The 14,180-nt window shown below is 49.3% G+C and overlaps 1 protein-coding gene across 2 annotated transcripts in view; it reads right to left on the bottom strand.

Moving 5' to 3' along the window:
- Adamts13 (ADAM metallopeptidase with thrombospondin type 1 motif 13) overlaps positions 1 to 14,180 on the bottom strand; it is a 33,474-nt gene that overhangs the window by 6,984 nt on the left and 12,310 nt on the right. The window contains exons 12-23 of one of the 2 annotated variants that reach the window (XM_036183269.1): positions 13,196 to 13,322; positions 11,980 to 12,128; positions 11,504 to 11,624; positions 10,668 to 10,748; positions 9,665 to 9,846; positions 8,634 to 8,769; positions 8,427 to 8,553; positions 7,636 to 7,821; positions 4,750 to 4,862; positions 3,797 to 3,913; positions 783 to 912; positions 522 to 701 (exon numbers count right to left, since the gene is read on the bottom strand). In XM_036183269.1, the coding sequence (XP_036039162.1) occupies positions 522 to 701; positions 783 to 912; positions 3,797 to 3,913; positions 4,750 to 4,862; positions 7,636 to 7,821; positions 8,427 to 8,553; positions 8,634 to 8,769; positions 9,665 to 9,846; positions 10,668 to 10,748; positions 11,504 to 11,624; positions 11,980 to 12,128; positions 13,196 to 13,322 (1,649 nt within the window). Of the gene's footprint in view, positions 1 to 521; positions 702 to 782; positions 913 to 3,796; positions 3,914 to 4,749; positions 4,941 to 7,635; positions 7,822 to 8,426; positions 8,554 to 8,633; positions 8,770 to 9,664; positions 9,847 to 10,667; positions 10,749 to 11,503; positions 11,625 to 11,979; positions 12,129 to 13,195; positions 13,323 to 14,180 lie in introns of both variants that reach the window. The other variant, XM_036183268.1, reaches the window with a different exon arrangement.

Genomic DNA, 14,180 nt, shown 5'->3' on the forward strand with positions numbered 1-14,180 from the left:
AGGTGTTCAGTAAAGAATGAGCAGTGAATAAATGTTCCATCAACTTATGTGCCTGACTGTGCCAGGTAAGACAAGCCTTGGGAAGCTGAGGCAGAAGGGTCATAAGTTAAAGGCCTACCTGGGCTACATAATGAAGTTAGTGAGCAGCTTAGCGAGACCCTGTCTTGACATAAAGGGAAAGGGAAAGGGGCAGGAATATAGCTCGGTGGTAGAGTGCCTGTCTAGATGTACAAAGACACAGTATTAAAAAAAAAAGTGGACAGGAGTGGTAGCACACACCTTTGAGGCAAAGGTAAGTAGACCTCTGTGAGTTTGAGACCAGCCTAGTCTACATAGAAAATTCTAGGACAGCCAGGGCCACATAGTGAGACCCTGTCTCATAGAAATTAAATAGACAGATTTTTTAAAAAAAAGTGCCCGTGTCATCACCATCCCAGATCCTACAAATGTACATCATCTGGGGGTGGTGGCAGAGCTGAATGCATATCCGGGGCTGCCTCTCTCCCAGGCAAGGTGCTCACCTAGCAGGACAGGGCTCAGGGTTGCAGTCCTTGAAGGGGAATGGCCTAGGCACTGGCCAGCACTTGGAGTGAGGTAGAAACACAGGTCGGCCATGGTCCAGCTGCATACAATGAACAGCCAGGGGCACTCGTCCCCCTCCACAGGACACGGAGCATGGTGCCAAGACTTGAGTCTCCCACCTGAAAGAGAAGGCCAAGGTTTGATAGGAGACCAACCCTGGGGTCAGACTCCTTTCTCTTCATTCTCCTTCCCCAACTCACCGAGCAGGACATGGGCCAGCCCAGCAGACCTCCCTCCGGCTTGAGGGCTTGCTGGCCAAGTCACACAGCTCTTCCTGGACAGGCATCTTGAGGACAGAATCCATGCACAGAAAACGCAACTCCATCAGACCTATCCGGAAGAAGCAAGGATGCGATTGACCCAGTAGGCCAGCTTTGCAAGGACCACAGCCTTTGTTCCCAGGTCAGCTCCAAGGCCAAGGTCCATCTGCAACGTTCCAGGTGTGTGCACATGAATAACTGACTTAATCTCTCTGATCCCCTGGTTTCTATATCATGGTATCATTTATAGAGACTGAATAATGAAAGGTGTGAGATGCCTGCTGCCCGAAGCTGCTGTTGTTACTGCGAAGCATGGTGGAAACTACTGTAACAGTGTCTCTTGACCTCTAGCCATGCTCATGTGAGCAAGCCTGCTTATATGTGGTAGCCACAAACAAACAAACAAACAAAAAGATATAAAAGTTGGAGGGGGACTTGCTGTGGAGAAAATAACGTGTGTGTGTGTGTGTGTGTGTGTGTGTGTGTGTGTGTGTGTGTGTGTGAAAAGTGGAAGAAGAAGAAGAAGAAGAAATAAAAGCCAAGTGGTGGTGGCACATGCCTTTAATCCCAGCGCTTACTTGGGAGGCAGAGGCAGGCAGATCTCTGGCCAGCCTGGTCTACAAATCTAGTTCCAGGACATCCAAAGCTACACAGAGAAATCCTGTCTGGAAAAAAAAAACCTGGAGGAGGAAGACGAGGAAGAAGAAGAAGAAATAATTTTTTAAAAAGAATGTCTCTTGAGGGGCAGGGGTGTAGCTCAATTGGTAGAGTGCTTGCTTGTCTGTCATGCACAAAGGCCTGGATTCAACCCCGGCACTGCACAAAAACTGTGCATATGGGCAGGAGAAAAGATGGTTCTGTGGTTAAGAGCTCATACTGCTCTTTCAGAGGACCCACATTCAACACTCAGGTTAGGCAGCTCATACCGGCCTGTAACTCCAGCCCCAGGGAATCTGATGTCTTCTTCTGGCCTCTCCTGCACCTTCCCTCAAGTGCACAAATCCTTACACACATACACACACATAATTAAACATCCATAAAAAATAAGTACTGTGTATGTTGGCATAAGTCTACAACCCCAACACTCAAGAGATGGAGGCAGGAAGATTAGGAATTCCAGGTCATCTTTGGCTACATGGTTAGATACCAGCCTGAACTACATGAGATCCTGCTGTATCCATCAAAAATGTTTTAATAGGGTTGGTTTTCTCCATCCCTTAGGAATCTCTTCTGGTAAGTTCTAAACAGGTGTAGGTTTGGGTAAGCAAGTGGTTAGGGCTGTTTAAGGACATTGTGAGTCTCCTTACACCCTTCTCAATCCCATAGAATGGCTATTGAAAACTCAGAAAACAGCAAATATTAATAAGGATGTGGAGAAACTGGAACCTTGTGCCCTGCTGGTAGGGATGTAAAATTCCATTCTGAAAGTGCAGAGGAGCCTGCAAAAGTTAAACATAGCTTGGCAACATGGCTCTGCAATTCCTCTTCCTGTGCACACCAGAAGAACCAAAAGCCAGGCTGGGGAACATAGGCACATGTTCAGAGCAGTGCTGCTAACAAAAGCTGGAAGGAGGGTGCTAGTGTGTGTCTACTTACAGGTGACAAAAATATCACAGTCCAGATCTACAGTGGGGTCTAGACAGGATTCTGACACTATTACAACATGTATGAACCTGGGTGACAGAAGCCAGTCACAGAGTGACACATTCCACATAGATGAGGTAAGAGTCAAATCCATAGAGAATGAAATTAAAGTGTAAGTGGTAAATGCTGGTGTTTGATGAATACAGGGTCTGGTTTGGAAGGGTGGAATGTTCTGGAGATGGATGGTGACAATGGCTTTACAACAAGGTGGATATGATTAATGCCACTGGATGAAACATTTAAAATGTTTAAGAGTTGGGGCTGGTGAGATGGTTCAGTGGTTAAGTGTACTTATTGCTCTTGCAGCAGACGTGGGTTTGGTTCCAGCACCCACATGGCAGCTCACAGCCATGTAACTGTAACTCCAGTTCTAGGGGATCGATCTGATGCTTCTTTTGACCTCATGGCCACACACACATGATGCACAGACACATATACAGACACACACACACACACACACACACACACACACACACACACACAAACAAATAAATATTTTTAAATGACTAAGAGGTATGTGGGTGTTTTCCACAACAGAGAAGACAGAACACTTTTTTGTTGTAGGATATTTAATCACACTATGAAGCCTGAGATTGCTTTAATTAATTAAATAAAATCAACCTTGGGTCAAGAGGTGGAGCCAGCAACAAGTTGGCAGGAAGTAGCCCAGGGAGTAAGAGGGAGTCAGGAAAACATAGAAATGCACAGGAAGTAGTAGGGAGGGACTTTGAGTTTGGAGGCCTTTTTGATTTGGGTCTGTGGAAGAGAAGCTATGTTTTTTGGGACATTGGCTATTAGAAGGTCAGCCAGCTGTTGCTCCTTGGCCTCCCTGAGCTAGCAGGCTTTCACCCCAGCATCTGACTCCTGAGTCTTTATTGGTAAAATTGTAAGATTGAGATGTAGCTTTTTGTTTTTTTGTTTTTTTGTTCTTTTTGGAGCTGAGGATCGAACCCCAGGCCTTGCACTTGCTAGACAAGCGCTCTACCACTGAGCTAAATCCCCAACCCTGAGATGTAGTTTTAAAACGACACTTTTTTTTTTTTAATGTACCTTTAAACTGACTTTTTGGCTTTGGTGGTCAGTTTGCACACAGCTCTGTGGGACTTAAGGGACACACTCTTGGGCACCAGTCTTTCTAGGATTTATCTTTATCTTTCAGGCAGGCATGAAGCACATTTAGGGGACTGATTGAGTGCCATACTCACATAGTTTGGCTTTCTTGGCAGCCCCCTCTTTCAGCACTGATCTGGGCAGAAGGTGGGTAGATCAGAGAAGTAAGAGAGGTTTCATGAATGTCCTCAGGGTCTCACCTCGTCCACAAGAGGTGGAGCACAGCCCCATCAAAGGAGTCCACACGTGTGCAGCCTGAACCCCTGGCTTGTCACTGCCCGCAGGGGTTGGAGCCTCCTCTCCCAGAGACATGGTGTCTGGCTAAAAAGAGCAATGAGCAGGTGAGTCTGACATTCCCGCTTCTGCCTCTCACTCAGCTCCCTGCTCCTCTCCTTTTCAGAAGAGAGAATATTCCAAACACACCAGGGCTGCCTCCCTCCTGTTCTCTAAGGAGGCCTGTGTCCTGCCCCTGGTGAAGCCCTCAGCATGTGCCTCACCTTGGCCTGTGCAGGCTCCTTATCATTCCAAGTATTCTCTGTGGGAGGGGGCTGAAAACTAAGGAGCAGGAGTGGATTTGCAAGCATGCTTGGCTCTGCTGTCCCATAAGAATCCAGGGCCTTCCAGCCTGAGAGCAACATCATCAGCCTGAAGGCCCTGCCTGGGTAATGGGCAAAAGATGGAAGAACTACTGTCTAGCAGCTGGAAGAACTCTTCCTTTGCTGTGCTTAGTGGCACAGGTCTGTGATCCCTACAACTTGGGAGGCCTAGGCAGGAGGATTGAAAGTTCAGTGGTTATGTGGGCTATAGACAGAGTTCAAGGCCAACTTCAGAAATTTAGTGAGACACTGTCTCAAAATTTTAAATATATGAAGAAAAGGACCAGGGGTAGCTCAGTAGTAGAGTGCTTGCCTAGCATGCTGAAGGTGCTGGATTTGGTTCAAAATGATCCCCACTCAGCTGCTTCTAACAGGCTCTATTTTCTCTCAGCCTGGCTTGCCACTTTCAGAGGCACTCTGTGTCCTTTGGTGGGGTGTTCCTCAAACAGCACCCTGAGAAGTCCTCATTCTGGCCTACAGGAAGATTACAACTTAGGTTTTTCATTCTCCCAGCTAAGAAAGGACCTGGGGGTCCCAGTCACCCTTCTTCCCTCCACTCACCTGACCCCAGCCTGGAGAACACGTGGTCCTGAAACAGGGCTCCAGCATCGGTGGCATCTCATCTGTGAGGCAGGGACCTGCAGTTGCTGGGTTCTCCAGGTCACTCACTCTGGGCACACATGTCACATTCCCTGAGGCCAGATCTTCACAGGTGGACACGCAAGGGCCAGGGTGTGACACCTCTGGTCTGAAGATAACAAATGCATGACTGTCATCAGGCCATGCCTCTGCTGGCTAGTGGGAGGTGCAGCCTAACTCCCGAAGGTGGATGGGGTGGTGGTGTCTAAGAGCCCAATACATAGATCCCATTAAAAAGCAAAGCTCAGGGGCTTTCTCTGAAGCACTGATTCATCACACCTCAGGTTTTCCTCAACAAGAACTCTGTGTTGGGAAAGTGAGATGGGCAAAGGTATCTGGCTCCAACCCTGACAGTCTGATCCCGGGGTCCCATAAGGTAGAAGGAGAAAACTGACTGCTACAAGCTGTCCTCTGACCTCCATGTCCTTCTTACACCATGGCTCACTCACACACACACACACACACACACACACACACACACACACACACACAGAGGAGAGAGGAGAGAGGGAGAGAGAGAGAGAGAGAGAGAGAGAGAGAGAGAGAGAGAGAGAGAGAGCTGTAATTTAAAGATAAAAAATAACTTTATGCATGCCAACCACACACTCTACCTGTGGCTAGGGATGGGAAGGCAAAGCCGTACTCAACTGCCATGCATAGGTAACAGTAATCCCCTCCACAACCCACCAACAACACACTTCATGCCTGGTTGTAGAGGATGAGAAACAAACAGGTGCCATGTGCATTCACAGTATCAGTTGAGGGGTGACAAATGGTTCACCATATGCCACCCATGCATGGTGGCTGCCTAGAGCACCATGGTGTCAAGGATGCTGAGGCTGGATCATACCTCCACAAGTGTGGTAGTTTGAATAGGAATAGCCCCTATAGACTCATGTGTTTAAGTATGTGGTCCATAGGGAGTGGCACTATTATGAGGTGTGGCCTTGTTGGAGGAAGTATGTCACTGTGGAGGTGGGCTTTGAGGTCTCCTATGCTCAAGCTACACCCAGTGCCACAGTTCACTTCCTACTGATTGTGGATCAAGATGTAGAATCTCAGCTCCTTCTCCAGCACCATGTCTAACTGCATGCTGCCATGCTTCCCTCCAGAGGACTAAACCTCTGAAACTGTAAGTGTGGTGGTATTGTGTTCCTCACAATATTGTGCACCCTAATAAATTTATCTGGGGTCAGAGAACAGACAGCCACTAGAACAAAGCCAAAAATGGTGGCTAGAAAATGGGTCAGAGCAAGCCATAGCAGAAGTTGGGCAGTGGTGGTGCATGCCTTTAAACTTAGCACTTGGGAGGCAGAGCTAGCCAGATCTCTGAGATCAAGGCCACTTTAGAAACAGCTAGGCATGGTGACACACGTCTTTAATACAAGAAATCCAGCCTTTAATCCCAGGGAGTGACGGCAGAAAGTAGAAAGATTATATAAGGCGTGAGGACCAGAAACTAGCAGCATTTGGCTGGTTAAGCATTCAGGCTTTGGAGCAACACAGTTCAGCTGAGATCCATTGGGATGAGGACACAGAAGCTTGCAGTCTGAGGAAACAAGACCAGCTGAGGAACTGGCGAGGTGAGATAGCTGTGGCTTGTTCTGCTTCTCTGATCTTCCAGCAGTCACCCCAATAACTGGCCTCAGGTTTGTTTTTATTAATGAGAACTTTTAAGTTTCCTGCTACATGCAAGCCAACCCCAATTGCTGTGGGATGGTCTTTCTGTATGCTATGAATATATGCTGCTATCATTGGTTAATAAAGAAACTGCCTTGGCCTATGGCAGAGCAGGTTATATCCAGGCAGGAAGTCTAAGCAAAGATATAGGGAAAAGAAAGGTAGAGTATGGGAAGACACTGCAAGTGCCTCCTGAGAAGCACAATGTAATGGAACTCAGGTAAAGCTATAAGACGTGGTGACACATAGATTAATAGAAATGTCTTAATTTAAGATGGGTGAGATAGTTAGTAATAAGCCTGGTCCATAGACCAAACCATTTGTAATTAATATTAAACCTTGGGTTGGGGATTTAGCTTAGTGGTAGAGTGCTTGCCTAGCAAGCGCAAGGCCCTGGGTTTGATCCTCAGCTCAAAAAAAAAAAAAAGAAAAGAAAAGAAAAGAAAAAGAGGAAATTAATATTAAACCTCTGAGTGATTATTTTATAAAAACAGCTGCTTCCCTGGGTGGGACCGGGTGAGACCAAGAAACTTCAGTCTACACCCCATTAAATATTTTCCTTTATAAGAGTTGCCATGGTCATGGGTGTCTCTTCACAGCAAGAAAACCCAAGGAGAACAGGTAAGAGAAGGATTGCAATGTTGGCCATGTGTGAGAGAAGAGGAAGGAGCCAGAGCCATAGGTAGGCCACCAATAATCTAGGGCTCTCCCATTGGACAGACAGCAAGCCTGAATCCAGAAAAGGAGGGGACTCATGCTAGCCATCCAGCCCATTGGTGATAGGCAGACCAATAAGCTCGGATCAGCTCGGACATGGGATATAAGACAACTCCATGGTCACTGAAGGAGGTGACTGTGATGATTGGTGATGCAGTTTATGTTCACAGTTTCATGTCATCATCACAGCCCTCATCCCCACGTCACCCAGGTGTTAGAAATAGATGAGCAGTCCAGCACCTCTTGAATAGTGAAGAAGCTGATGTTCACAAGACTAGGCACCACCATCTGTCACAGGATGGAGCCGATGAGAGCCCTCAGGAAGAGAGGCCCCTCTACAAGGGTGGATCTCAGTGAAGGGACAAACCCTGCCAAGGGGCCTGCTGCACCAGCCTCGATATGCTCACCTGGTGGGACAGGGCTGGGAGTTGCAATTTTCCACTTCTGCTGCTGGCTGCTGGGCTACCTCTTTGCACCGGGCTGGTGGCAGAGTCCTTAAGAAACCATCTTGGGCCTCCACACAGCGCACTAACCGCTCCCGAAGACCCCCGCCACAGGACACGCTACATGGGCTGAAGTCTCCAGCTGTCCAGCTAAGGAAGAAAGGGACAGAACATCAGGCCTGGGGCACGTCTCCCAGCTGGCTCAGGGGCATGGGATGGAAGGCAAGCAGGTCTATCTCGCTGATCCTGACGACACATTTCCTCTAGTCTGGTCTAGGCCCTGTGTATCCAAGCCACTGTTCTGAGACCAGTCTTGGAGACCTCTCCTAACATACTTCTGAACCTGAGGCCAGGTATTTTATAGTGATGGCTGGGGGTCTCTGTAGCCCCATACTCAGCAACATAGCCTTGTCCTAACACAATTCTGTTACCAGTTGGCAGAAGCCAGTAAAGGTCAGGTGCTGGCCCTACCACCATCCTCCCTGGTAGGGTGGTCACCACCATCTTGCACTGAGAACCTGAGCTCAGAGAGGCCTCAGGACATCCAGACAAAGTGACAGCAGATGTGACCAGACTGTCTCTGTGACTGTGTGTACTCAAGTCTTGGTGTCCTCACTTGCAGAATGGGGACACTGACAGAGCCCAGCCCACAGAGTTGCAGTTAAAACTGAAAAACAACACATAGAGATGCTTTCCAGTCTGCTCAGGCCACAAGAGTCATCACAAACCAGGTGACTGGCCAGCTTGGTACTTACTATGGAGGGCAGGGGGCAAGGACACAGGCCTCTTGCCATGCAGGTGGCTGTGGGCTCCCTTGGCACAGGGCACTATTCACCCCCTTTTGAGCTTGATCTTGGCAGCTGTAGGTCACCCAGCGCAGCCCTGGAAGGGCAGATCAAAGACTCAACCATCTCCACATGAGGTCCAGCAGAGCTTTAGGCAAGCCTTGCTCTGGGCCTCACCTGACCCACAGCTCACTGAGCAGGGTCCACGCATAGCAGTCCATACCCAAATGACTTCCTGCTTCAGTTGAAAGTAGGTAAAGGTGATGTCTGGGTGTGTGAGATCCCCATATTCCTTTCTATATCGTCTGTACACCTACATCAGGACAGATGAGAGCTTGGGCCCTGAACAGGCACACCCTGGGGTCTCTGCCACGCCCACCTGTCCCAAAAGCATTCCATCACTTCATTTATCCAGTTCCCATGTTCCCAGACTCCAGCAGACAGAACTTGAGTGTCAAGGAGCTTTGAGTAATGTGGAGCAGAACAGGTATGTACCAAAGAGGTAGTAGGTTTGGGTAGGGTATTATAGGAACGTTAATGAGGTAGAAGCAGTCTGCAACCAAGGAGGTCAGGAGTAGTGTCAGGGCAGAGAGTGGTTCAGCAGAAAGGGTCCAGGCCAGGATGGAAGGTGAAGGCTCAGGCCATTTTAGCTTTGGTCCACTCTTGCATGCCTTTTTTAGCAGAGCACACAGGGAACACACACAGATGAGGCCCTTCTTTGGGGACATCCCTGCATGAAACCTTTCAGGGCCTCACGTGCTTCTGCCTCCCAAAGAAGAAGCAAGAGCCATCCTCTATCCCAAGAAGGGCACCACATGCCAGCTGAGACAGGGACTCCTTGCTTGGTCTACTCCTCACTCAGAGGCCTGCCCGTGGCCCATCCTTCAGCTTCACCATGCTTTCCTGGTTGGAGGGCAGTCTGATTCCAGCAGAAATCTACCTTCTTTGACTCTCAGACCTCTAGGGCCTTCCGCAGGCCCTGGATACAGGCACATTTCATACTGGTTTGCAATACACTCATCCTGTGAGTGGTCCCTGCTGCATTTCGCCTTACACAGAGCCCCACTTGTAGTAGGTCCCCCAAATAACTACTACAAGGACTGGTGAGTGAGTGAATGGATTACAGACAAATAAGCAGATATTCAGAGCCACCATCAGCGGCCTGCTGACTCCCCACCCTGTACCCCCTAGCCTGGCTGATCGGCGACCTGGATCTCCATGTCGTCCTGGACAGGTCCCCGGATGTGAATCTCTTCTAAGTGAGGCAGCCGGTCCTCAGTGAGAGTCACTCTGTACTCCACACGGCAGTCCTCCAGAAGGGAAGGGTATATGATGCTAGGTGAGATGCTGGTCTTCCCTGCCACAATGTAGTGTCCCTGGATCCTCACCGCTTTGAGAACAGGGCCATCAGCACTATGGAGTAGTCACCATCCCACCTCAAGGCCAGCAGTCTGTTTAGTGGGATAGGGCCACCCTTGAAAGGACAGGGTTAAAGATGGTAGCAAGACAAGGGGCAGAAGCATCTCTGCCAACAGGGTCTAATCCCCAAACCACACAGCCTTAGCTCCTTCCACGGTTCCAAACCCGCCCCTAAGGAATTGGCCCTTCTCGTGTCTCAGTCAGATGGCATCTTCATTCATCAAACCCCTCCTGGCACATACAACCCACCCAGGAGGCTTTTCCACAGTGCTTGCTCCATGCCTTTTTCTGGAAGCTGGTGAGGGTAGTGACCTCTGCCTCCGCTGAGCATGCTCACATAAGGGTTCAGGCTCTAGGACCCAGGATCAAAATCCCTCCCATGGGGTCTAAGATCAGAAGCTAGCCTCTGAGACAAAGCAGAAGTCTCCCAGGACAGGATCTTCAAAAGGAGTCCTCTGAAAAATTCTGACACTTAAAAGGTCAGATTCCTGGGATGGTCATCCTCTGGGAATATGTTATGCCCAGGTGCTGGAAAGCACCAGTTCCTGGGACTGGAGCTGTCAAGCCTGGTCTCCTCTATGCTTAGTTTCCAGATTCCTTTTCAGGCAGTTTTAACCTGCATCTTCCCACCCTTCACCCACCCTGGGATAAGCTTAGCTGTGAGTGCAGCAGCTTGCGACAGGGGCTGGGTTGGGAGTCCCTTCCATCTTGCAGTTGTATCAGGGGTGAAGGCATCTCAGAGACTGAGACATGGATAGCTAAGTGCAGGAAAGGGTCCTTCAGTCATCTCACCCAAGTGTGTGAAGAGAGGCCTGCGGTTCACGATGTACACGCTGGTCATGTTGGGAGTAACTGTCAGGAATGTGACATATTCTGGGGATAAGCAGAGCAAGAGGGCTGCTTGAGTTTCATGGTCACCTACACCAATGCCAAAGAAGACAATCCTAGCTGGACAGAGACATGAACAGTGTCATAGGGCTAGTTTCAGTAACAATGAATCCACATCATGGTAAGAGGTCAACACCAGGCCAGAGGACTGTCTGAAGGGTCCTGCCAAGTCCAGGAGCATAGACCAGATCCAAAGTTCTTGGCTGCAGGCACAGCCAGAGAGGCAGGGCCCAAGTTCTCTGCTGATCTTGCAACTCAGTGCTGGCAATTGACTTGTTTTGTTTTGTTTTGTTTTTTGAGACAGGGTTTCTCTATAGCTTTGGAGCCTGTCCTGGACTAGCTCTGTAGACCAGGCTGGCCTCGAACTCATAGAGATCCACCTGCCTCTGCCTCCTCACAGGCTTGCGCCACCACCGCCCGGCAAGGTAATTGATTTTTTACTCTCTCTCTCTCTCTCTCTCTCTCTCTCTCTCTCTCTCTCTCTCTCTTCCTCTCTCATTACAGCTACAGTGAGGGAATTACTGAGGTATTACAATCTTGTTTGCAGAGGCAATGTTATTGGAGTTTGAGCCTGCCATGAGAAGACATCAGAGAAGGAAGAATGAACTGAAATACTCAGGAAGGTACCCAGAGCTGAGCCAGCATGTGGATGCTGTGGCCTGAGTAGCCCAGGTTAACACTTTGGAGGCTGGGTCCCTGCAGACTGCGGGGAAACCCACCCTCCATTCAGGGCAGCCTACCTCTGGCTCTTCCAGCTGTGAAAGAGCCATTCTGTTTACTGCACGTGCTGTTGTCTCCTCCGCACACCTGGCATGCATCCCAAACCTTCTGGGAGTCCATCTTGCCGTCACAGCCAAAGGTCTATGCAAAGGGGCGTGTTTGGAAGGCCCGCGTTATTAGGGTGCTGTTTTTTCTGGTGCCACAACCCTGCTGGCTGTGAGACTGAGATTGACATAACTCTGTAGCTTCCCTACAGCTCCTGGTGTCTACATAGCAACTGCACCTAGGGAGCTCCCATGATGACTTGCTCAAGGTCACAGTTTGGTCTGTAGTATAGGCTGTTCCCAACAATACTCCCCAGCAGACACAGGGCAACTCCATTGTACTAGCCACCATAGACCAACCTCCCCCCTCCCCTTGCCCCAGAGCCTTCTATGGGGACAGGAAAGCCTTGACTACAAAGACAGAGGGGCACCTGGGTTGTCCACATGCCTACCCTGCAGCTGCCCAACACACACAAGCTCAGGGCCCCATCTTCCTGGGGACCACTTGGCACACAACGGGTTCCATCTAGGAAACTGTCTCCACGGCTCACAATGAAGCTCTCTCCAACAGCCCAGCACATGTGTCTGCACAGAGTGTCCCCTAGGAGGCAGAGTGACAAGGAAGTCTGGTGTTCAAGGTGAACAAGGAGGTCAGTGAGGTAGGAAGTTCCTCTGGGACCTGCTATAGTAGCTCTGCCAGACAGAGTGGGCTTCCTCCCACCAGCCTCAGCTAACTACATGCTTTGTACATGTAGCCAGGACCACTGTTCTACCTCCAAGGCCATATTATATTCTGGTCTCATAACCATAGCTCCTTGATAACGAGCCAAGGATCACATTGGCATTTCCCCTGAAGTATCTCCCTGAATTCCTCTAGTGAGCCCAGAAGAAGACACTTCTAAGATAGAATTTCACTGCTTATTATCTGGGGAGGCAGACCAAGCCAGAGAGCAATACATGGCCTGTGGGATACCAGAGCATGAGTCAAGTCCTGCCTAGCCACCATAAGAGGTAATCTGGATTAGGTTAGCTTCTGGTCCTACCTGTGAGGGACTCTCTTGGTTAGATTAATTGAGGGGAGACCCATCCTAAAAATGGGCAGCATCATTTTACAGGCTGAGGTCCTGGACTACTAAATAAGGAGAAAACAAGCTGAAAACATCTCTCTGTCTGTCTGTCTGTCTGTCTGTCTCTCTCTCTCTCGTATGTGTGTGTGTGTGTGTGTGTGTGTGTGTGTGTATCTGCCTGTCTCTGTCTGTGTGTGTGTCTGCCTGTCTCTCTCTGTCTGTCTGTCTGTCTCTCTCTTGTGTGTCTGCCTGCCTGTCTGTGTCTCTTTCTCTCCCTCTCTTTCTCTCTCACACACACATGTATGTCTCTGTCTCTCTGTTTGTTTCTCTCTGTGTGTCTGTGTTTGTCTGTCTCTGTCTCTCTGTCTCTCTCTGCTTCCTGGTTTCAGGTGCAATATGACCAGCTGCCTCAATCTTTTGCTGATACAAGTTCCCTGCCACGATGGACTGTACCCTGGAACTGTGAGTCAGAATAAGCCCTTCCTTCTGGAAGTTGATTTTGTTGGGATATTTTATCTTTTATCTCAGCAGCAGGACAAATAACTAAGACACTGACCAAGCCCAAGAGCTCTGCCTTGTTCCCTCAGGCGCCACAGCCCACCTTGACTATACTGCACGGCGGCGTCCCAATGGTAGAAGGAGACATTGCCTTGGGAAAGGTGTAATGGCTGGCTGTCAGTCTGGGAACACTGCTCGGACATGAACTCCAGCTGAGTCTTCTCACAAGCCTGGCCGGAGGAGGCAGAAGACAGGTACAGGCAGGGTTCTTGCCAATGGGAGACAGCATGCACCCTGCATGCAGGGTCAAGAGATGGGGATAACTTAGCCCAGGGTTGTGCCTTTATCTCCGCTCAGCAGTCTGTGGGTGACCAGATCTGCCTCTCTTTGCCCATGGGAAAACTCCAGATAATCTGTAAAGGACACAGCAGCAGCAGGAAGGAAAAACAGGAAATAATGTGGCACTTGGAGCCTCTGGTTCCAAGTCCTGAACCTGAAGAAATGTGGTTGAGCTGTATATTCTGTTCACAGGTGTATGTAGGGCAGGAAATGAGGAACCTTGACCCTGAAATGCCGCATTGCCTCACTGTGCTGGGAAGGAAAGGACTGGAGTTGACTACATAGGAAGAGATGGCAGCCACAGCTCCCTCCTCTCAAGGTCTGATGAGGCCTTGGGCATTTAGCAGAAGGCAAGAAGTAGGACAGGGGTGTGTTACCACGTGTTGAATGCTCCCAGCAGCCAGCAGCCATCTGATGCAGAGAATAGATTCTACTACCTCATGACAGCTAGGACAACTAGACTAAAAACTCATGTGCAGGAGAGGACATGGAGACCCTGGAACCCTCACACAGTGTTGGTAGGAATACAAAATGGCAAAAATGGCCCCGGTGTAAAGAGAAACAGTTTGTTAAGCTTAAAGCTAGGTGTGGTGTTGCATGCAGAGGCAGGTGGGTCTCTGTGAGTTCAAGTCCAGCCTGATCTATAGTGAGTTCCAGAACAGCTAGGCTACATAGTTAAACCCAGTCTCAAAAAAAGGGGAGTGGCCTGGAACGATGTCTGCCTCAATCTCCTGCTCAGCAGTTAGACA

Source organism: Onychomys torridus, chromosome 4, assembly GCF_903995425.1.
Source record: "Onychomys torridus chromosome 4, mOncTor1.1, whole genome shotgun sequence".
Taxonomy (NCBI): Eukaryota; Metazoa; Chordata; class Mammalia; order Rodentia; family Cricetidae; genus Onychomys; species Onychomys torridus.